This window comes from Belonocnema kinseyi, chromosome 1 (assembly GCF_010883055.1).
Source record: "Belonocnema kinseyi isolate 2016_QV_RU_SX_M_011 chromosome 1, B_treatae_v1, whole genome shotgun sequence".
Taxonomy (NCBI): domain Eukaryota; kingdom Metazoa; phylum Arthropoda; class Insecta; order Hymenoptera; family Cynipidae; genus Belonocnema; species Belonocnema kinseyi.
The window spans coordinates 111,249,302-111,274,830 of NC_046657.1; the positions used below are offsets into that span (position 1 = coordinate 111,249,302).

The 25,529-nt window shown below is 32.6% G+C and overlaps 1 protein-coding gene across 2 annotated transcripts in view; it reads left to right on the forward strand.

The window, feature by feature from the left end:
* The window catches only part of LOC117169053 (sushi, von Willebrand factor type A, EGF and pentraxin domain-containing protein 1-like), a 98,202-nt gene that overhangs the window by 6,219 nt on the left and 66,454 nt on the right, over positions 1 to 25,529 (forward strand). For both annotated transcript variants that reach the window (XM_033355155.1, XM_033355164.1), the window contains exon 2: positions 3,993 to 4,280. In XM_033355155.1, the coding sequence (XP_033211046.1) occupies positions 3,993 to 4,280 (288 nt within the window). The remainder of the gene's footprint in view (positions 1 to 3,992; positions 4,281 to 25,529) is intronic.

The following is a 25,529-nucleotide window of genomic DNA, read 5'->3' on the forward strand; positions in this document are numbered from 1 at the left end:
ATATATTTCAAATATCCATTTTATTTCAGAAAGAAATATACACAGAAAAGAAAGAGATTCTTTTGAATATAATTCTTTATCAGGTTTATTCATTACTCTATCATATCTAAAAAGACAAAGCAAAATTAAACATTTAAAAAACAACAATTTTCTTGCACTGATATAAGAGAAGATAGTTATAATAATAATATGTATAATCTTCTAATCTTTTTTGAAATTTTTCAAGAATATTTATATAACATTAAAATCAAATAAACAAATAAATTTAAAAAAGAAATTTTATTTGATTGAAAAGAGCAGGCGGAAGTTATAAACAATAATAAATTAATTATAGAACTATTTTTGTTTAATTTACATTGATTATTACCATACTAAGTGAAAAGCGGATAAAAAGTTGAACATTTCAGAAAAACCCGCAACTTTCCAGCATTATTCAAATTAGGTATCATTAGCAACAATATTAAGTTATTTACAAAGTTAATTTTTCAACATTAATTAATTATCCACCTCACTCTAATTGTAAATTGGACAATCAGTTAAAAATTCCAGATAAAACCGCAACTTTATTGCATTATTGATAATTAATATTATTAACAATAATAATAATAAATTGTTTGAACAATTATTTTTGTTAATAATAATTAAGAATTGCCTAAGTTTAATTGAAAATTGGACAAAAAGTGGAAAAGTTTTTAAAAAGGCACAACTTTCCATCTCTATTCTAAGAGAAAATTTCTGAAAACAATGATAAATTGTTTAAACAATTTTTGTAAGCATCTAATTATGAGTATGAGATAGTATTTCATATATTAGCAACAATTTTCATTAAAAAAACCTAAAAAAAATACTAATTAGCACCAAAAAATCACAAAACTCATTTTTTCAGTTATGGAGTTTTTTCAGGACCATATAAAACAGACTCATGGTGATGACATGTTGAAAATAATACTTTATTCGTATTCTCTAGCTCACTTTAAAATAGAAATGTTGACTTTCAATACTCCCAGCTGATGGTAAGTCTTTTTCAGTATTTTTTCTGGAGATAAAAATTCACAAAGCTGAAATGACCATTTTTTTCACTTTTTTTGTTAATATATTGTTGCTCAGTGACAAAAAAATAAAATTTTAAACCAACATTCTCTTAAAAATTTAATGCTGAACATTTCTAAAAAAAAACTTTGAAATCTGTTCAAAATTCAGTCCTGTGGGCGATTATGAACAGTAAATTCCAATTCTAGACGACTGTACTGTGGTCGGTACGAGGGCGTCGGTCGACTCGAGTCGAGTGCATGCGCGGCAAGAAAAAATTGCTTACATCTCTTAAACGAAAAGAACGATTAACCCCTTCGTTGGCATTGACGCAAAATGCGTACAAATGTTCCGTGCCCTGTGTGGCATGTATGAAAAATGCGTCAATCTTCTTTTTCCCCATTTAACTTACTCCGATTTTGCATTCAAGACTAACTCGGAGGTTTTTGAAGTCGCTGAATCCGAATCAGAAGTCAAAATTCAAAATGGCGGATCCAATATGGTGGAAGAAAACAACAAAAACTGCTCGACTTGAATCAGTCTCGTCACTTACGGGTTTTTGGGGTCGCTGAATCAGAAATTGAAGTCAAAATTCGAGAATTTTAACTTCACTTTCAGGTTCAGCGAAGCCAAAAACCCGCAAGTACCAAGATTTATCCAAATCGAGCCGTTTTTTGTATTTTCGTCCGCCATATTGGATCCGCCTTTTTGGATTTCTGAATGTTGACTTCATATTCGGATTCAGCGACCCCAAAAATCCCAGGATACAAATTTTCAGGATAACAAATTTTCCGGCCGTTTTGGGCACTTTTTGTCGAATTCTCTCTGTCAACGAAGGGGGTTAAGCTCAAATTTGGTCAATGTTTTCCTTAAACACCAAGGAACAACTTTGTCACTGGAAGTTGTCTGTCCGCGAAACTTCCCTGCAGACTTTTTCCGTCAAAGTCTGAGGAAACGATTCCTGACAGTAATGATTTACAATCATTTTTATGTTGCAAATATTTAAAAAAAAAACTAATTTTAAAGCATAATTGGTATCAGAAGGGCTTTTTCTGTTTGGAGAAAAAAAATGAGATCATTTCGTCGAACAGAAGCCGAGTTTTTGCGAGTTCAGTTTAAAAAGTCATTGATTTCGGTACAATAAAAATTTCCGGTTTTTAATTTTTAGCAAAAAAAAAAACTACCAACTTAATGAAAAAATTTTCTTCATGAAATGCGGATCGTCGAGCCGCATAGTCATATTTGTTGCGCAGTGAATTTTCGAAGTTGGTCGTTTACGGAAATTTTTCCGCGTTTCCTCAAGGCAGAGCGTATTGGGAGAGCGAGTGCGAGTGCTAAGGGCGTTATGGAATCCACACGCTCAATTGTAGACATTCTAATATAGTCAATTATTCAATTATATTACGACTTCAAATTTGAATGAAACTTCAACAAAATTACAAAAGCTTGATGCCATTTTATTGATTTAAATAGATTAAAACAATTCAAATAGAATATTGCAATTGATTTCTGGAAATTCAAGTAAATTATATAATTTTAAATTGAATTCTAGTTCATTCAACTTGGATTCTAGACATGCTAGTAAATTTAATCGTTGAATTATATTATTGCTTAAAATAAGAATCAAACTTAAACGAAATATTGTTTTTTTAATTTAAATAAATTCGAAAATTCAACTTTTTGTTTAGAGTGCTCATTTTTGGGTTGAAGTTTCAACTTTTTTTACAGAAAAATTTGTTTTTTGGCTTAAAAGTTTAACAATTCGTTAGATTTTTTTTTCTTCTCTGCAAGATCTTTATTTATTGGAAATTTGTCTTTTTACTAGGAAAATTAATTTTTGTAGTAAATTCTAGAAATTTAAATCAATTTTATTTCACTAGAATTCTTTTTCAATTATTGTAATTTACGTAAATTCTCAAGTATTCAACATCATTCAATTTTCGCTTGCTAAAATTTAATTTTACTATCACTCTTATTTAATTGCTAAAATTCCATTTGAATTAACTGTAATTCTATTCAAAGTGACTACAATTTAATTTTAATGGATACAGATTAACTTTTTCTCTCTAAAATTATATTTGAATTCCTGGAATTTAGATCAACTCCCTAGGATTTAACATCATTGAAATTTTTCTTGTTAAATTTGATTTTACCAGAACTCGTTTTAAATTAACAAAATTACATCTAAAATAAATAGAATTCTATTTAAACTTATTAGAATTTAATTTTAATAAATAGAGATTGATATACACTGGGATTCTTCTTGAAGTCCTGAAATTTACATAAATTCCCTAGGATTCAACATTATTCAATTTTCGCTTGATGAATTTCGATTTTACTAGAAATGTTTTTAAATTACTAGAATTCTACTTTGATTTTTAGAAATTAATTTGAGTATGCAAAAATTAAATGAGAATTATTAGAATAAAATTTGAATGAACTAGACATCAGTTCACAATGTTAGAATTTAGTTTGAATTGTTCGAATTCATTTAAATTGGTAGGATTTATACTGGCCTGACTTAAATTTCACTTTTTTCAAATCTCACTGACTAATATTCATTTTGAATATATCAATACTGAATTCAAATCTTTAAAATTCGACTTTAATTTTTAAAATAGAAATCGAATTTCTATAATTTCACTTTTAGATTTAGAATTAATTTTGAATTTCATAAATTTTTTGTCTTAATTCCTGTAATTTCAGATCAATTTTCGTATTCAGTTTAATTCAATTTGTTATTCGTCAAAATATAATTTGAATTTCTCACAACTCCAATTGAATTTTTCGAATCAACATTTTCGCAATCAAAAAATGCAAAACTAAACAACAAAAATGAAAATTAAATAACACTGAATTTTAATTTAAACAAAAATAGAAAGGCTGAGGAATTAGAATGATATTTCCGCTGTTCTCTTCGCAGCCACGAAATCCCCAGTATTGAATAAAATTAAAAATTGCAGGTGGAACTCGTTTTCCTCGTCGACGCTTCCGCATCAGTCGGATTAGAAAATTTTCGAAGTGAATTGAATTTTGTAAAAAAACTACTTGCCGATTTCACGGTCGAACCTTCCAGAACAAGAGTGGCAATTGTAACATTTGCTAGTAGAAAAAATGTGGTTCGAAATGTGGACCAAATTTCTAAAAATGATCCTGAGAGTCAAAAATGTCAATTGCTGGGAAAACAACTCGGAAATATTACATATGCTGGAGGTGGAACTTACACCCTTGGTGCACTTTTGGAAGCTTATGTTAGTATTCAAAAATATCATTCATAATACATTTTTATCTACTATTTGCAATTTTTTCATATTTTATAGTACTAGAACATTCAAACTTCTTTAGAAAAAAACTCGGTTTATTTTCCAACATTTTTGAATGGATTTTACTGAAAATTTCATTATAATGTACAGAAGTTTCCTTATTATAGCGATCAGAAAATTCCAGTAAATTTAATATGAATGGCACAATTTTTCCACTTATTTACAATCCTTCTCCAAAAAATAGATGTATCACGAAAATCTGGAATGCATTGCTGTTGCTTTTTCTCGCTGCCGATTTAGTATAATTTGAAAAATAGGGAGGAAATAATGCTGCTATTCACAGATATAATTAAGAATTAAATTTCAGTTGAGGGACAGTGGCAAAGAAAGTCGCACTTGTGTACATAAGAAAACTGACAACAATTTATGATTTACTAATGTAAAATTTTATTATTTAACCAAAGTAACCTTAATGTCAAATATGAATCAAAAGTTGTATTTTTGCAACAAGCAAAAATTTACCATTTTTCAATACTTTCATTGCATTATTTAAATTAAAATAATTGTTTTTAAAAACTAATAACCACTCAAAAAAATAATTTTTCATCCAACACAAAGAGTAACTTCAAAAATCAATTTTTTAACAAATGCAATAGCTACATTTGATAAATTTTTAAGCAAAGAAATTAATTTTTAACGAAAATAATGAATCTTTCACCAAAAAATGACTTTTTAAACCAATAGCTGAATATTCAACACAAAAATTAATTTTCAGGCATGAAATATCAACTAAAACGATGAATACTGAAATGTTCAAATAGCTAAATCTTCAAGTGAAGAAGATCAATTTGAAACCAAACATTGAATGGTTAAATTATCAATAAAAAAATTAATGTTCTACAGAAACGAAGGAATTTTCAACAAAAAGTGAAATTTTGAAGCAAAGTAATTAATTTCCAACTAAAATGATGAATCATGAACAAAAAAATGAATTTCTAACCCAATACTTGCATTTCAAACACAGAAGATGAATTTCTTACAAAAAAAGAGAAATTAAAAAAAAATAGAATAATTTTTAACCAAACAGATAAATTTTTAGCTGAAAAGATTAAATGTCTATAAAAAAAGTAAATTCTTGACAAAAACTGAAATAGTTAAATTTTTAGGTGACAAAATTAATTAAAATTTAAATTAATTAAGAAAACAAACTAATTTTCAATCGAAGAACTGAGTTTTCAATCAAAAGGATTAATTTTCTACCACATAAGATTAATTTTTAACAAAATACATGAATTTTCAGCCAAAAAGATGAATTATTCTCCAATAAGTATACTATTCTACTACAAACGACAAAGTTTTAACAAAATACAGAAATTTTGTTCATTCAATTAGCTGCGTGTTCAACTGCATAAGATAAATGATAAACAAAACATGGAATAGTTAAATTATCAGTTCAAAAAATTAATTCACAACAAAATTTTTAAAATAAAATAGTTCAATGTTGAAAATTGTTTCCAATAGGATTTAATACCCTATATAACATATATTCAAACCATAAAAATCGGCATAGCCAATTTTGAGAAATTCAAATTTTTTAATTTTTAAAAATTAGTTTATAACTTTTGTAACAAATTTTTTTTTAATGTTGAACTTGGGATAAACTAGCCTTTTGATGATTGGAACTTACCCCTAAAACATGAACCAAAAACAAGTTTAAGACACTTCACCCATGCTTACACGGATACGGCTTTTTCAGTTCAAAAATTATTTTTCAATTAAAAAAAACTAATTTTTAACCAAAAGGAATGAAATTTCAACCAAAAAGCTTAATTTTCTACCCAAAAAGGATGCAACAGAAAATAAGTTTAAAGAAATAGCAAAATTTAAAAAAAATATATTTTAATTTTGTAACAAATTTATTGTGATGCATTTTTGGTTCCTACATCGTCATTTTTTCTGTAATATACTTATTAGGGTGGTCCAAAGAAAGCTTTTCGAGTTGCAGGGCAAGTCACGACCTCCTCCTAAGTTTCCATTTCTGGAGAAAGAAAATCGGTAATTTTTGTTTGAAAGTCAACTATTAACGCGTGCCACCCTGCACTTAAAAATCCCATTTAATTAACAAGTGGAAATTTTGAATTTACGAAAAATTGAACTCATACTTTAGGGTTTGATCAAAACGTGCCAAGACTCTTCGTAAAAATGTAGTTTTTTTATTATTTTGTCATATTTGTGGCGCTGCGAGGGAAGGGGGGTCAGAGAAGATCAGAAATAAAAGTTATAAGTATTTTATTTCTTAGATACTCCCATTCAATCCATAAAAAAACTTGCCACGTTTCTATCAAACTCTGAAGTATGAGTTCAATTTTTCGAAAATCCGAAATTCCCCTACGTTAATTAAATGGGATTTTAAAGCGCTTGGTGGTACGTGTTAATACCTGCATTTCAAAAAATTACGAATCTTCTTACTCCGGAAATGTCCTGTGCTTTAATTGCTCCGCTGCAGAATGAATAGCCATATTGTAAGTATTATTTCCTCATTTTTGAGTATTATAAACATTTTGGATTATTTATAATAAATCTAAATTTTAATAATCTATTTTACTAGTATTTTTTAAAGATATTTGCTATTTGTCTGATTCCTCTAATGTCCTCTACTTCTTATGTTCAAATAATTATTTTCTTAAATAAAAAGCAAAAGTGGCTTATATGTCCTTAAAGTGTGTCTATTCTTCTTTTAAAATCCGTTTTTTTTTAAATCGGTCATTTTGTTGACAAACTACGTTATTTTTTTATAAAGAACGTCAATTTTGCGGAATTTTTACGTGTTTTTTCATGTTTAACAAATTATTTAACATTTGTCGAAAAATTAACAAAACCTTATTATACCACAAATAAAAAGCATTGTGCCACGGTACAAGTTTGGGGTAGCGTACAACCCCGGTGGACGGTTAGAGGATGAGCCAGTTACGTGGATCCTTCTAGGGTTCAATCGTTAAAATGTGTGATAAAGAAGTATGCGACTTCCTCGCATTCTAGGAATCGTAGGGATTTGCAGAAACCATAGCATCTTTCTACTTTGCGAATATACTTTTATATTGCACGACCTAACCTCGCTTGTATGTAAAATTTTTTTTCAACCAAAACGGTTATTTCATTTTAGAAAATGTAAAGATCAAATGAAAAATTATATTTCTTCAATAGAAAGAAATTTTTCAGTTCAAGCAATGAAATATTTATTTAATTTAAATATATACGGAGAAAAAGATATCGCACAATGATACTGGAAAAACGCACAATCAGGTTCCGGAACTTTGTACGATGTTATAATGCACTAATATCACAGAAAAAATGAAGTTAAATTTGGTTGCTGTCGTCTGCTACGGCGTCCTTAGCAGCAATGGCAAAAAGGCAGAGTATGCGTGAGTTCCAGCTATAAATCGGGACACCAGATTTAAGACAATCACAGAAAAATGTAAAAATTTGCTGCAGGTAAAACCTGCAACGGTTAATGATTAAATATATTTCGGCGAAAGTTTCACTGAGGTTGGCAAATAATTCTGAACTCGTCGAATGCGTCGCGCTGCAGTGAGCAAATTTTGGTAAAACATGTAGAATCGATAACAGAAAACACACAAAAAATTTGTTTTTACTGATATATTTCCTCCGAAATAAATCACATTATTGTAGACGAATTAGAACCTATTTAATACCATTTAGGAAAAGCGCAAAATCTAACTGACAGATGGGAATCCCCATTTCTCTCAAGTTTGCTGGCGTCGTAATTGTCGCTAGACCTCGAATAAAAGTGGAGCGTTTATAAGATGAAAGATTATCCAGATAAGGTTAAAAATCGGAAATTATCTTCGATGCATGTAAAGTTTATCTGGCAATGTTAGTTTTTGTTCTGGTGAATCTTTCACCTGTGCTCGATGTAAACTCTATCTTTAATTTTTTCTGTGATCGCTTGCTGACTACTCGAACCCTCGCGAGATCTCAAAAGAAGAAATAAAATGTGATAGCGTAATAAACTTAAGTTCTTACGTTATAGATTGCACAATTGTGCGGTATATAATGTAAAAACTTGCAATGCACGATATCACGATTTTGCGCTATTATAATGCGATAATTACGATATATAGCGCAGGCATTACGATATACATTGTAATTCATGCGATATAGTTTTCTGTGTATAATATATAAAGAATCTCTAAAGTCGGCTTTTGTTAAATGTGTATATCTATAATTTTTTTGCACGTATCACGGTGGCCTTTCAGATACAATAAATTGCAGAAAAGTCCTAATCCGTAAAGTGTAAGAACTGTATATTATTAAGAAATTTCCCGCAATACTAGGCAGTAGTGGGAATGAGTGTGGGTGTACATAAGAAGAGAATGAGTAGGTTTGTAAAGCATACTTCAACCGTTGATGTGGTTAACTGTTGGAAAGGATATTGTGGTGTAGATTACATTCACTACACACAATCTACCATAAATCATTTGAAAATTTGTTAATCTGACTGCTAATAATATTCACACGCAAGGAATCAAATCGCAGTGGTCAAAAGTATAAAGCGCGACATGCGAAGGCGGATCGGTAGAATGGCAGTTTCGAGGACTGATGAATATTTGGTAGAATATATCTGGAGGAGTAAGCATGGCTTTACATTTTAATTTATTTATATATAAAAAAATGCTTTATCAACAAGTGGACTCGTCCTACTGGGGATCACCACGTAAAAAAACGCGCCTTCGAATCGGCCTCCATGGTGGTGTGGAACAAAGTTCATACACGATTCAATTTAAATGTACCACGCTGTAACATCATTTAGAAGCCGCCGGTTGACAGCCACAATACCCCATCAAGCTTTGAAGTGGAGATCAGCGCGGAACAATAGAAAAAGTTCATTGAGAGGCCAGGTATGATGTGCACTGTTAGAAAAATCTATATTAGGTTTAATATACATGTCTGTAAAGCAAATATGCACTACCGCTACTGAAATGTAACATAGATTGGTCTAGTGAATTTAATATACATCTGTATTAAATTTAATATACAGGTCAGTATATCAATGTGCGTGAAAACTCTACCTGCTTTCATTCCTTTAAATCTTGTCAAATATTCTCAATGAAATTAATAATCTAGAATTCGTAGACTTGGTTGTTATTTATAATGAAAGTGCAATGTACGGGTAAAATTTTCCCTAATTTTGCTCCAAATGGTCCAAATTTAAGGGGAATACAATTAATTGTAGGTTAAGTCTGTTATTTATTTGCTTAATTGAACTTTTCGACTTTTAATCCAATTTTATTTTTGGTTAACAGGAAGAAGGTATCATGTTTTATTATTTATAATCGAACATTACAGTTAAACTTATTTTAAATTTGTGAAAAATGAAATTATATGATTTTTCTTGTAAGTGACTACCATGATTGTATATGAAATTTAATATACGCGCTCTTAATGGCGGTTTCATATACTTCATATATTAATTTTAAAACACATGGGTATATTAAATTTAATATTATCTTTAACAGTGTGGTATGATATCGTAAAGACATCGTCAGATCATACGACGTTTTTACGATATCGTAAAGACATTTAAACAACATTGACATAGGATATCGTAAAGTTGTCGTGAAGATGTAACGACATCTTAAAGACGTCGCCAAACGTTGTGCCCACTGGGTTGGCATCACCTTAAGTCGATTCTCGTTATTATTTCTTCTGAAAGCTCTGCATCTGACTGTGACGTTTTTCCAAATTGATTGTGCGGAAATGTTGCAAATTTTAAATATAGCTCAACCTCAGAAGTAGTTTATTATTAATTAAATGGTCTAATAATCGATATCTTTCTTCAATTGATTTTTTAAATGAATGGTCGGGAATCATAAGGGGCTAAGTTTCATTCGGAAAATTTTACAAGAGAACAGAAAAACTGTACCGGGGCTATCCCAAGAGGTATTCGGCGATCATAAAGGGCTAACTCTCAAGCCATGCCGACATTCGCGCTACATTTAGCATACGATTTGCACTTTTTCTCATTTTTCTACGCAAAAGCGGACCCTTGCATCGTTTGACTTAAAATGGTCATCATCATTTGCTTCTTTAGATTTTGAAAATGCTATAACTCTGGTAATTTTCTTGTTATAAAAAAACGATATGGGGATAAATTGTTCGCACTTTAGTGTACATTACTGCTTTTTCGATGGAGAGTACCCAGTGGGCACACAATTTGGCGACGTCTTTACGACATTGTTACGACATATTTACAACATTTTTACGACATTCTATGTCCGTGCCGTTTCGGTGTATTTACGATATCGTAAAGGCATCGCCAGATCATACGACGTTTTTACGATAACGTAAAGACACATTAAGGACATGGACATGGGATATCGTAAAGTTGTCGTAAAGATGCCGTAACAATGTCGTAAAGACGTCACCAAATTTTGTGCCCGTTGAGTATATATGTACCGTCACAAATTCACACTATCTCCTTATCAGAATTGAATACAATTTTAAAGACATCAGTAGGTGTCATGAGGGTAAAACATCTTTTTCGAAAAAGTTCATGATGGATGTGAATTACTTTGAAACAAGATGCTCTCTTTCTAATTTGTTGTTCTCGTTGACGTTAGCCTTTCGCGCAATTCGATAATACTTTCCCATGTCAAACCTGTGAAAAGATGTATTTTTTCTCCAGGAAAAGAAAAGTTTCCAACTTTGTCAAGAATCAAGGTATCACATTCAATACTTATACTTTTAAGTAATTCCGTTAGCTTTAAATATTTTACTTTTGCGAAGTTCGAATATTCACGTAAATAAAATTTACACAAATATCGGTTAAACTTGCTTTTGTTCTTCCATGACAAACGCATGTATTTTGAAAGACGCGAAGTTGTCTAAACAAAACCTTATCGCTTTAAAAAATTTCCTGCAACAAATTTTATTCTTACTTTTCTCTGTGTTATTAAATGTGCCCGACAAAAACGTTGACCTTTCGGAATAAATCCTTTTTTACATTCTCATTAGAAAAGGTATTTGATTTGTGTAAAATTGGACCCCAACCCCGTTTTTGTCAAATGTCCATGTTTTGAGACCGCCTGAACGCGAAAAACAGGTTTTTACGGATGCCTCTGCCTATATTTCTGTATGTGTGTATGTATGTATAGCTGTGAGCACGATGACATTTAAAAAATTAATCTACTAGATTGGCCTTTAGTAAACTCTTTTAGTGTCGAAAATTGATAATCAAGTTCATTAACCAGCTATTTTGGATACAAATTAAAAAAGTTGGAGCATGTTTTTAAAATGTTGAGACCACTTCTTTAAGATTTAGAAATAATATATGTACGACTGTTCCTACTTCTCAAAAAGAGGAAAAATGTATCCCAATTACTGTTTTTGATAAAAAAAAATGACCAAAGCTATATCATTTACAAAATTCTAAACAAAACGAAAATAAAAATTTTAAGCCAAACAACGCACGAAATGAAAAAGTCAAGAGTAGAAAAACGTTGATTTTTGAAAGCCCTAAAAGATTATCATAACAGTGTGTAGAATTATTTCAAAAATAAACAAAATTCAAATTATGGTCGCACAAAAAATAATGAAAAACAAGAAGTTCCATGTTGCGGTAAAACTATGTAAGATAGGAAAAAAATGAATCAACAAAAATTGTGCTCCTAAAAAAGCTACAAATTTGCTATTAATCACTTTTTTATAGGACGCGTAGTTTTCATTTTATTCGTAATAAACAACATTAAAAATTAAAAATAAAAATTTTTGACAAACTACACTGATACCTACAAAGATGAATCCCCATCAAAAAAATACACTAGTTGCAGTGTCAACAAAAAAAGATTCCAAAAAGATCATTTTTATAGCAACAAAGACGAATTATTTTCCAAAAATATTAATTTTCAACTAAAAAGATGAATTTCCAACAACTTACATAGGGGATATCGTGAAGTAGATAATCCTTAATTACGAGCACAAATATAAGTAAAATAATCGTTTATAATTTTAATATATTACAAAGTATCGTGTCTTAACTATTAATTACATTAAATTAGTATTTTCAATTAATGAATTTCTACTGTAGGGTCATTATTTACTGAAGAGTGGTCCACTACAGGCCACTTCCGAGGAAAGGAATTTTTGAAACTATCTCAAAATGAATTTTTTGTATTTAAAATTTGTTAAACAATTATTATTATTATTATTTAATTTGTATTTTCTCTTTTAATCTTGATAATTTAGTATTTTTTGGGATCATTATTACAATAAGTAAATGTTCAAATAATATCTTTCGTTCAAGGCATTGTTCAGTTGTTTAATCAATTTATATTTGTTTCAATTTTCATTTTTATTCTAAATCAAGATAAATATTTGTATTTGCTGGAATTAAACACATACTTAAGGAATTTAACAAGTAATATTTTGTGCTGCAGACATTTTGCAATTTTTTAAACAATCTTTATTTATTTGAATTTTTCCTCTCATAAAATACAAAAAATACGTGCTGAAAAATACGAAAAGGTCCTTCTCTAGCATGAATTTTAAATAAGACTGTTATTTTGTATTCTCGTGACATTTTCCGGGCATAATATAATGTAGTTAGAGCATTAAATTTGAACTTCATGGTTTGCTAGCACTAACAATTCCTTGAATGTTTTTTAAGAAGTGACTGAAATTCATTTTACGAACAGTTAGTAACAATTTTTTTTATCCCATTTTTCCGAAAACTGAGCTTTTTCCCGTTTAAAATTCCATATGAATATCAAAAACCTTACAAAATGCACAGAATCCCATCTTCAAAACATTTTTTGAGCCTCAATATACAAAAAAAAATTTCTTGTGGCAGGATTTGCATAATCTACTTAAAAAATTAGCACTATTTGCTGGACTTATTTTCTCATAGCTGTAGTCAGTTTTAAACTAAACTAAAAGTCAGCAAAATTCCCTGACTTTCCCATAATTTTCAGGTTTTCCTTGACCTACGCGGCCTCTTTGTTATTTAATTACAAGTTTATAATACAGAAAATTTTATTAAATCATTACACATTGCCAAGTAAGTAGATAATTTTCCACCCTGGAGTGCCCAGAATCCATGAAACGTTTCCAAACACTCTTTGCTAGAGAAAATAAGTAATAATTGGTCACATCTTGCATTGTTGCATTCTTCAGGATTATGATTGCAATGAATTTTATCATTTTAAATCAACTCGTGTATCTAAGTATGTTATTATTTATTTCCGTTCTTATTTCGTGATAATCAATCAGATCATTTTCTTCTCCCGTTATTCAAAAAACTTCCTCGAATACTTTAGCACTGATGACTCTTTTAATCAATTTTCACTAAATAGATTAAAAAATTATACATTCAATGATTTATACCTCCAAGAGAATTTAAAAAATGTCTATATGATGTATTTGATGTTTTCTCTTTTGGTGTAAAGATATAACTGTCGCTCTAGAAGTTACATCCTTATAATTATTTTTTCTTTATCAGCTGATAATGAATGGATAAACTCTTATCGAACTTCCTGAATTACCATGTGCTTGGAAGGCTGGTCAAAAATAATGTAAAATGTTCGAAGGCGTGTTAGTATTATATAAATAAAATTGTGTGCGGTTCATAGCAAAAGAAGAATACTTAGGAGAGTACTTTTTGGGACATATACCGAATAATAAGCATTTTATAATTATGCTGGACAAAGTATACATAACTTGTCTAGTACTATCATCAAAACTAAGTTTTAGATATACAAACATATCGAAAAAAATGCATTTGAACCTTCGTTTTATCCCAAAAAAGTTCTTAAGCAGCAACACGTGTTTCAAACTTTTTTGGTATTTCAGTCCTGTTTCCGTAAGATGTTGCAAAAAAAAGTAAAGATCTCAAATTGCTCTGAATTTAGTTTAAAAAATACTGTTCTTTTTTTCTGCTTACAAATCCCGACGGAAGATAGAAGAAACTAGGATAGAAACCTCAATATGAGCTGCGTTTTGAGACTAAAATTCAGTGTATTGACTTAAAAGTATCAAATTAATTATTGAGAGTCCAATGGTATTCTACGTGTAGTAATAGGAGAAAATATGATCATAAATATTATTAACATACAATTCTTATTGTATTATTATAATTTAAAGTCATGGACTATTATTCAGGAAAGGATATTCTTAAAGTCTAGAATTGCCAAAAAAAGTTTGAGTATTGAATCGTAAGATTCTCACGAAACAAAAAAGAACTTATGTGCATTAAAACATCATTGTTATTTAAAACATATACAAATCAATTATAGAACAATGAATTTCCCCGATTTCCCCACACATGCACTTCTAAGCTCCACTTTGCGGTATTTCTTTAAAAAGTCTTAAAGGGAAAAAATATTTTATCATTAAAAAGGATTTGAACTAAATCAAATTACCAAACTAAAACAATCGCCAAAATTAGACAATATTGTCCTTTAATTACAGTCACAATACATATCCTGACTAAGCAATCTAGATAAATCCAGATCTAGGTCCGAGACCTGGCACCAAACTGTAATTTATTTTTTTCCACACGGAATCAGCTGCATCATAAATGATTTAATTTGAAAGAGCAGATAAGTGACAAAATGTCTCACCATTGAAAAGGAATCAAACGAAATAACAAAATTGCGAAAATAAAAGATTAATCATAATTACTTAATATTGTTCTTTAATAAACATTTACAATATTTTAAAAACATTTAATGCAGTTGACAATTGTTTGCTTGTTCCGACTTCAAGTCACAAATGATACTTGCAGATTTAGTGCTTATATGAAGGATTTAAATATCATTCCTTATTGTGCTCTCATTCCTCTCGCAGCAAACCATTTCTTTGAAGCTCTCTCTGTATGGGCTACACATTATGTTGTAAATAATAGGATTGATAATTGTTAAACTAAGGTACAGAAATTCGAGGGTGAACATGGTATAGGGGCCATGAAAGAGAGCGTGAGAATTTATCTCGTCGCTACCATATATTATAATAAGTTGTGCGATCTGAACAGAACTCCCAAGTCAAGAGTGTCAGTGTCCCTACAGCAACTGTGTCAGAAAAAAGTTTTAATATAAAAAAACCCAGTACATAAAAGCGCACTTTATTATTAAGTTTAATAGCAGATATTAAAAAAATGAAGCTCATTTTTCTCTCAGACTAAAGTTGGTTACAGCCCAATATGTCGAAGGCATTTTTATTAAAGTTGAATTTGTGAACAGCCTGAACGGGGCTGTCCCAGTGTATATAATCAGGTCACGAACACATTTTCTTAATGGAATCAAGTTATCGGATAAGAACACTGTGTCTAACTGGACCATGGACATAGGAAACAAGGGACTAGGCATGCCATTGCGGGGGTGATGCAATGAGGTGGGAGGTCCGCCACCTTTTGATGTCCCGCGAAAAACATGGCAGCGCCCACATGTTTATATTTTCATGCACAGTTTGTCGGCAAAAATGCTCGTGCGCATAATCAAATGGCACATCGTAAGATGGCGGCTCTTCCCACTCATGGAATTCTCCCCCCTCCTGTGGATTCAACCCCGCTCGCCCAAGTTAGGATGGCATGCCTAGTCCCGTGTTTCCTATGTCCATGAACTGGACATATTGGGCAAAGCCTGGTTTTTACCTATCATTCATAAACTGGGTTGTAGCTAAGTGCATGATGGGGGCACCTACAGCCGAACCGCGGTAAAGGTACATAGAACCTTTAACGTTAAGTAAAAACTTAATTTAATTGTTATTTAAAGCAATCAATCCCTGGCAACTGGAACTTTAGTTCTATCCTACACGGAGAAAAAAGTCCGAACGCTGCGGTGTGGTACGAAAGTCCTGCCATTATAGCATGAATCGCCCAGTCAGCAGATTACCGCTACTACAGCATGCACGAACACTGCATTTTCAGCATGACTGTAGAAAGTAGCATTGGAGGTGCACGTACCCCGCCCAATATTCCGAAATGTCAGGTACTATTCGTATGATTTCATACTCCAGTTGTAAAATCCAGAAAAATATAGTCACTTTCAATTTTAGTCGATGTTCGAAGGAATATAGTGAAGCTTAGTTTAAAAAAATATAATTTTTTAAAGTTATTTATTTAACAAATATACTTGGTATTTTAATTTTTACCTTTGTCTCAGAATAAACATGCTATTTTTCTTCAATCGCAATGATAGCCTATTCACAATAATCGATATAACTGATCGTTACAAAGGTTCGATGATTGTAAGATTGACTGTACGTACCGTATACCTCAAAATAAGTAAAGAGAAATGTAAAAAAATTAATCGTTTAGTTACGTGAATAATAAAACTATTAAATTTAAAATCTCTAAATGTGAACTTATAATTATAAGTTCTAATTCCTTGAAAAAATTGTAAAACTATTTATTTACATAACTAAATTGTCAAATCTAAGTAAAGAAACGTAACAAATGATTATGCATACAAATTAAATAAATAATTTTCAGTGTCGAGAATAAAAATAAAAATGTAATTCGAATATTTTGTAATTGTAAGATTGATGATATTTTTATTTTTTAAATTCTTCTCCATAATTTTTAATTTCCTTATATTTGATATTTAAATATTTTGAGAAATAGGAAATGTTTAAATCTTCTGAGACAAATTTGAAATTTAAGAGTTGTCGTAATTTGTCTTTTATAAAATTAGAATGACATTGAAAAAATTACTATTACATACGCGTGACACTATTGACGCTAATTTCTTGATTAATTAGTGTCAAATAGTTTGAAGTGTCAATTTCATTAAGCACTGGTTCAGGAATGTCGGAAAATGTGCAGGAAAAATTTTTTGTTCAGAATTTTCAACAAAAAGAAAATCAATTTCTTTAAAAATCTCTTCATCTATATTATCTTCTGAAAGTACGAAATTACTTTTAGCGGTAAAATTATTGAAAAATTGAATAGCAGTACACTATAAAGACTTCAGAGTGCCGTTTAAGCAGTGTATAGTTACATAAATGACGAAAAGAATACAAATAATGAAGACAAAAGATTACAAGTAATACAAAAAATGCCAAAGCTATACATAGCTTTTGTACTTTTGTTTTCAAATTAAGAATTACAAATATTTAGTAACGTAAAGGTTATCAATTTGCAGGTTATAAATCCAACTATAATACACTAGCATGAAGAAAACAAATGAGGATCTTCCATATGCAAGTGTCCCGTTTACTCTAATTCGTTTACATTAACACTCCTCAAGGAGCAAGAAAAGTATATACCCTACGTTCCACCAACCCTGGTTTGAGGTTATTCGTGTGTAAAAGGTAGTCAGATTTTATGATAAATCTTGTCCGCCACATGAGCATAAACTCTTTCATAACATCTCACTATTCTTGGATGCACCTCCATGGCCTCTTGCCTAACCACGAACCTTCTACTAACCACCGCGGTACGGGTTATTCTCCGTTTAAGTAAGTATTAAATATACCGGCCAGATACTGATGCCTAGAATTGATCTTCCACCAAAAGTTGTTAATTTTATCTGGCCCTGGCGCTTGAAAAATTTTATAGCGAATAAGTATATTCATACACTTGCTTCCAGAAGACTTGAATTTCTTTTCCAGAGAATGTTGCTCTTCTTCTTGCTGACAAAGAGCCTCATGTCCCTTTCGGCGTAAAAAGGATACCTGATCTCATAAATACTGAGGAGTTGTATGAGCATGTTTCGGTTGTATATTTACTCAACGTTCATGTAGCCTCAGCATGTATCCTTTTCGCGCCAGTCAGCTTCCTTGTCAGCGCAACGTGGCTTACTGTAAAAACCGGAGCTCTCGAGCAATGGGCTCGCCATATTATTATAATTTTTTATTCAAAACTTTTACTCGGGTGAACCCGGCTATACATTATAGCCACGGATTAAGTCAAGTGACAAATGAATTTAGGATGTTATAAGTCAATCCAATACGATGTTTGAAACCTCCTGCGATGATGTTGTAGGCATACAATTACAAGCGGCCGCTAGCGTTGGGTTGTGACAACAGTCACCTCTGGATGCATTCTTAGAACTACCATCTGTCACCCTACAGGTTTGTAGTCGCTTGCTTCCTGATGGTCAATAAAGTATCCTACACTGCGACTCCTAAATGTTCAAGATGTTCAGTGCATCTTGCGTGCACATTGCTTGTAGCCGAAATCACAATGGGATGTATAGATGCATGATTCACATTCCTCCATATGGTCTTCACTTCATGCCTAAAATCCCTATACTTGTGGATCTTGATTGTATAGGTTAACTGCAAATTTTGGTTAAGTGGGCATACAATGACAATCATGCAGACTCTTCCACCTTTTTTTCTCGCATCAGGATGCCAGGTCTATTGAACGGGATGTAATGATCCGTTTGGATAGTAACATCCCAATATAAGATGTAATCTTCGCTTTCTAAAACGGGCACTCGAATGTATCTATAGGAAGGAATCCATTCTTTTAAGAGTCCTAGACTTAGGGCAAGTTTTTTATGCATAATGCCTGCTACATCATTATGTCTGTGCGTATATTCTCTTTGAGCTATTATGCGACAGCCATCAATAATGTGCTCGATAGATTCGTTGGTATCTCCACATAATCGGCACCGGTTAACCACGTCCGGATGTAACACGTGTTTGCGATAATTCCTAGTGCTGACAACCTTGTTCTGTATCGCAATGACGAATCCTTCTATCTCTGGATACAGAACACCCTGATATTCAAGGCCCCATCTGAGAACAAATTCAAGGGCGTGTAGGTCAAGATCCGCTTTACAGATGGTGCTGTAAGCGCAACATTTCGTTCGCTGTTAAAATAGTCCTTCAACTGTGTAACTTGTGACATACAGTTTTTTGACATCCACAAAACATCGCTGAATTTTTGTGGTGCATTCGGTGCTTCGTCATTTCTATGCGGACGATTCTGTTTCATTTTTCAAGGTCGGTGTTAGACCACTTGATGAGCCCGAAGAAGTATGTGAGGACAGGGATGGCATATGTGTTGATTGCCCTAATTTTGTTTACCGAGTTGAGAAAACTCTTCATAATCAATCTGAGTATCTTAGTGAAGGCAGTCGTTAGGCTTGTCTTAACTATCGTATGCTGAATACACTTAGATTCAAGAATACCCACATATGTATATGATTCGCCTACAGCCATTGCCTCGATGTCATTTCTGAACTCGTTCTCTAACTCTGCGGTCCCTAATTCCCCCCTGATTAAATGCACTGTTCTACATTTATCTAGTCCGAACTCCATGTGGATATCATTGGAAAACTGCTTTGTGACATCGATCACTTGCTGCAGTTTCTGGGCCGAACTAGCGTACAGCTTTAGGTCATCCATGTACAGGAGATGGGTCACTTGATAACCATCCTTATTATTATAAATTCCGAACCCATAAGACATGCTGTTTAGTGTTTTGCTTAAGGGGTTCAACGCTACACAGAACCATACTGCACTGAAGGATTCTCCTTGAAAAATATCCGTCGCAATGCGTATTGATCTACTTATCCTTGATTGTCCATGATCAAATTACTTGATTCTTGTACCCTAGAGCCTCACCGCAAGACTTAGAAAGTCAATAATGCGTCGGCAGAATTTGTAAAGTTTCAAGACTTCAAGCAAATAATCATGCAGCACAGAAGGAAATGCTTGCTTATAGTCAATGTATGCAATGTGTAAGTTCCTTTGATGCTGACGAGCTTGAGTCATGGCAACAGCGTCTATAGTGACTAGATCTTTACGGCCTCGTGAGTTTTTACAACATCATTTTTGTTCTTCTGTAAGGATGTCATTCTCATTGCAATGAGAATATACCTTATCTGTAATGATAGCTGTAAGACATTTATAAACTGTTGGAAGACAGGCTACCAGCCGAAAATTAGATGGATTTTGAGCGTCTGTTTTTGTGGGTAATATATATATAGTGCCCTAGAGTATACAGCTGGACATCAGACCTGGGTGTTCAACGCTCTTCTGAAAACACCTTGCTAACGCGAGATACACACTCGTCAAGTACTTGTACCAGAAGTTGTGCACCATGTCCGGACCTGAAGCTTTCCAGTTAGTTATCCTTATCAAGACCGCTGAAACATCCAAAGCTGTGATGTTTGTCAGTTGCATTTCAGGGCCATTGCTTGCCCTTGCTTTTTCCAGTTTCAACCAGGCAGTATTCAAATTGCATCTGTTCGTTTTTCCCCAGACACCCGACCAGTAGTTAGTCATTTCTTCCAATTGAAGGACTCCGGTGTCTTAAAGGTTATTTTGCTTTATACTCACTTCACGATAGAACCTTCTTTCATCTGTCTGAAAGTTTCGATTTTGTTGCCTTCGTGTACTACTTTTCTTGTACCGACGCAGTCTGGCAGTAAGAACATCAAGTGTTTGCCGTTGGGAGTGAATAATTGCATCTAGTATTGCTGGTATTATGTCTCGATGTGCCGCGGATGTATGATTTTAGTAACATGGTTTATCAGCTTTCTGGTTCTATTTCCTTTTTTATATTGAGTTAATCAACCCAATTTGCACCGTACTTTGCTGACATCCATATCTAACCTGGGAATAACCAGAGAATGCCTAAGTGTTGGTTCTACATCATCGTTAATAATATCTGGATGTGGTTCTAGTGGATCGGGTACATGATGTTCATTATCCCTCACACCTTTGCCTGCAGCTTCAATCAAGTCTTCGTTGTCCATATCTTCCATGACGAGTTCATCAATAGGAAGCTCCTGTCCCACTTCCATTTTGACTGCAGCTGTTTCAACAACCGAAAGCAATCTGTTTACAGATATTGAGCGTTTCTGATCTGCTAGATTCTGCTTACTTATTTTTGTGGCTAGCTCTTGGTATTTGAGTAAGAAGAATCTATGATGTTCCCTCCTCACACTTTGCCCACATTTGTCTGCCAAAAATTAAAGGCGCTAACATCTTTTTTCATATGATATGTCTATTTCCGTCGCTTTTTTGGTTGCTGAACCTCTGCTTCTGCCTCTGATTGTATAAGGCCATCTACCTCTGGAGAATGTGGTGATGTTAGATCATCAATAGGTTGAGGAAAGACATCAATATTGTTTGATCTCCATTGCTCGGTCTTCCGTTACGTGTAGATTAGTCCTGATGTCCTTCACCTTAGCAATAAGATCTCTTAGAGCGACTTTCTGTATATTAGGATACTTTGCGGCAAATTTCGTTTTTAAATTGTAATTGTAATAGAGATGCACCAATTCCTCTTTCATTGTGGTATCCCAATTAATGCTCTCCCACGGTATTTTTGTCAAGGTGGTTGGCTGAAAATAGCTAACGCTAGCCAAAGCATCCTCAGCAGGCCCAGTTGATGTTCCACTGCTTACCGTGTGTCGCAGATGTTCTTGCTGGACAGCTGTTTGATGAGTGAAATCTGCCTATCTCGCAGCTCACTGTCGCCACCGTCCCGCATGCTGTAGCCTCCAGCTGTGGCTCCAGGGGCGCCCCGACGATCCTCGGGAAGCGACAAGCTGTTCAATATCTTTAATATACTCTCCATTATTATTTGGGGTTTGGTGCCTTCTCAGTCCCTCTCCTCTTCATTATCAGCCTATTTGGCATGGTAAACCCTGTCAGTATTAATGCTACCGCCAACATAGCCGTCAAAGTCATGGGAGGAAAGCTCAAGCCCTATCGCGATACTAACGCGAGAAAACCTTCGGTAGGTGTATTATTATTATTATAATTGTTATTATTACTTATTGTAGTATTATTTACTGGCTGACATTCTGAACGTACACATCATTCTATTTTACTATTTACAGCTTTGAGTAATTTAAACGTTTTCAACAGAAAAAAAGATTTGAAGCATTTTTCAACCTGTTACGAATCGTTATCCATATTATAATGTTAGCAAGGATAACTATTATCATCGGAACAAAGAACAACGCTATAAGTTCTGTGAAATTACAAAATTCAATTATTGAGATTGAGCAGATCATTGTCGTTATCGAAGGGTTGCTGATGGAAATAAATAAAAGGAATTTAATGCTCAGAAACCAAAAATGTCCTTGATAGGTCTACTAGCTGCACTTGATCTATTGAAAGTAAATGGGCGGAAAACAGCTAAACAGCGCTTGATGCCAAATATAATCACCATCCATACTGACATTGAACCAACCCAAACGATAAGTTACCAGAAATTACCGAAAAAATCCAAACTTTCGGGAGATATTGTTTTCGCTGCTTCTCAAATCGAAAATTAGTCGGAAAAAATATTTTGTGTACCTATAAATACGTAGGTAGGTAGATGTGATTCGCTTAACATTTTCAGCAATTGGATCGTCTTCGTGGTGTAAACTTCACACTCTTCCAGAAATGCTTTATTTCCGCACTTTTTACACGAAATATAATCTATGCTTATTCAGGGTGGCTGAAAAATAATTTCAGATTGAAATATGAAAATGAAAAGTTTATTACAGCCAACAAATATTAAATTGAACAAATTAGTGGAATATTCAACAAAATAATTAAATTTTCAAGAAAGCGGTTGAATTTTCAAACAAAAAATACAAAAATTTACCCCGAAAAGTTGCATTTTCAAATCAAATAATTGAGTTGTTTCAGAAGAAAGTCGAATTTTCAACCAAAGAGAGAAATTTTCCACTACAAATATTAATTCTCCTAGTAGTAGTAGTAGTAGTAGTAGTAGTTAAATTTGGAACCAAAGTGATAAACGTTTAAACAAAAACAATACATTTTTAACAAGGTACTTTATTCATTACCCAAGTAGTTGAATTTTCAATAAAAAATATCAATTGTCAAGAAAACAGTTACACTGTCAATAAAGGGGATGAATTTTAAACTAACAAAGTGATGATGAATGTTCAAATGGGTCCTCAAATGGATCTTCAATTGGGAACGATTGACCTCAATAAGCCCTTGTTGGATCTAATTATTTCCTTATACATGTACTGAAATCAATTTTTTTCTTTAAAAATCACAAGATTAGGAATGAAGTTAGTTGTTCAAACACGATTTAGTTTTGTTTGTACCATTTTTTTATTATTAAACTTTAGTGAAGGCAAACATGAATGATAAAATTGACAATATATCAAATACGTGAAATGCTACAGAAATGATAAGTTAAAGAGTTGAAGTTTCGTCTCAATTGATTCATTCAAAACTCTTGTATTTTTAATGACTGGGAAAAAATGTAATTTTTGAGTATAATTTATATCGCGAAAAATTTGCATTCTAGACTACTTGAAACTTTTTCGAAATGTCAAGAAAATATCTGCTATTTGAACTTAGAACTTTTTTTATTCTTGGCTAGCTGATTAGCACCAGTTCTGGGCCAGACCAGACCTTCCAGAACGAAATTAGAAACAGTTGATCTTGGCTAGCTGATCAGTGCCAAACCTCAACAGGACCAGAATGTCAAGGTGACAAGAAAAAAATTACCTCTTAACTTTTTCGAAATATGTCAAGCAAAATTTAATAATCGAGCTTAGAAAAAAAATTTTCTGGGATGGTGAATCAGTGCCAGTCGTGGGCCAGACTAGACCTTTTAGCCTAGACCCTCTCGATAAAGTCAGACGTGCACCAGAGCAAATCTGCCAGACTAGAGAGTCTAGATAACTACAGACCTAGACGAGTTCGGCGTCAGATCTGGGCCAGGTCAGATCTTCCAGACTAGACAGTCTAGATAGATCCCGAGGTGGGTCAGACCTGAAACTAGACTGCTAGGTCATTTTTCCACACGAGATTGTTAAAAATTATTTTTATTTTTACATTCTCATCAGAGAAGGCATTAGATTTGCGTAAAATTCGACTCCTTCCAGTTTTTGTTAAATGTCCACGTTCTGAGACCCCTTGAACACAGCCAGTGAACACGATAACTATTGAAAAACTTAATCTAATCGATTGGTCTTTGGTACACTCGTTGAGTGTCCTAAACTAAAGGTCAAGTTCGTTAGCCAGCCATTTTGGATAAAAAAGTAAAAAAGTGGGCACATTTTGAATATTTTTGAGACCACTTTTTTTTAAATTCAACCATTCTCTGTACGGTTATTCATAGTATTCAAAAAGTCGAGCAATTTATCCTTATGACTTTTTCCATAAAATCAAAAATTACCAGAGTTATAGGATTTACAAAATTCAAAAAAATACACGAAAATGAACATTTTATGCCAAATAACGTACGGTATGAAAAAATTCCAGAAAATAAAAATTTTGCTTTTTGAATGCTCAATAAGTTTATTATAATAACTTTTTTAATTTTCTTGAAAAATCAAAAATTCAAATTTTGACAGCATACAAAATAATGAAAAATCCAAAAATTACATTTTTCGGCCAAACTGTGCAAAATGCGGTAAAAGATAACAGAACAAAAATTGTGCATTTAAAAAAGATCTATAAATTTGTTATTAACCATTTTCTGATGGGATGCGTAGTTTTGGCTTTAACCATGAAAAACATCATTAACCACAGTTTTTGTAAAATGTCCACGTTTTGAGACCCCCTGAATCTGAAAAAATAGGTTTTTACGGATGTGTCTGTCTGTCGGCCTGTCGGTATGTATGTATGCCTGTCTATATGTGAGCACGATAACTTTTGAAAAAATCATTCTGTCAGATTCGCCTCTGGTACATTCTTTTAGTGTCCGAAACGGAATGTCAAGTTTGTTAGTCAGTTATTTTGGATATAAAGTTCAAAAAGTGAGCGGATTTTGAATATTTTTGAGACCACTTTTTCCGAAATTCAAAATTTTTCTGTGCGAATGTTTATAGTATTCAAAAAGTTTAATAATTTATTTTGATAACTTTTTTCAAAAAACCAAGAATTACGAGAGTTAAAGTATTTACGAAATTCCAAAAAACACATGAAAATGAAACTTCTAAGCTAAATAACGGACGAATTTAAAAGAAAACGCCGCCCGCTTGGCGGGCACATTCTCATAGCGCGATTCATGCGAGTCTCGTTCTTCTCGCAAGTTTGAGCGCGCCTAGGGTGCGCGACTGCTGGTTCTTGCGCTTCGCGCTCGATAATATATTTATCTCGCCCTCCGCGTTCGGTCTATGTATATTCCTTACAGTTGTGCACAGATTTGTTTAAACTAAAGGTGAAAGCATCGACAACAGTAATTTGGTGATAGTGAATTCTCCTTTGTTAGAGCTCCTTCTGCTTTAACGAATTATTAGCCTTACCTTTTTTTAACTTCTAAATTAAATTCCTAACCTC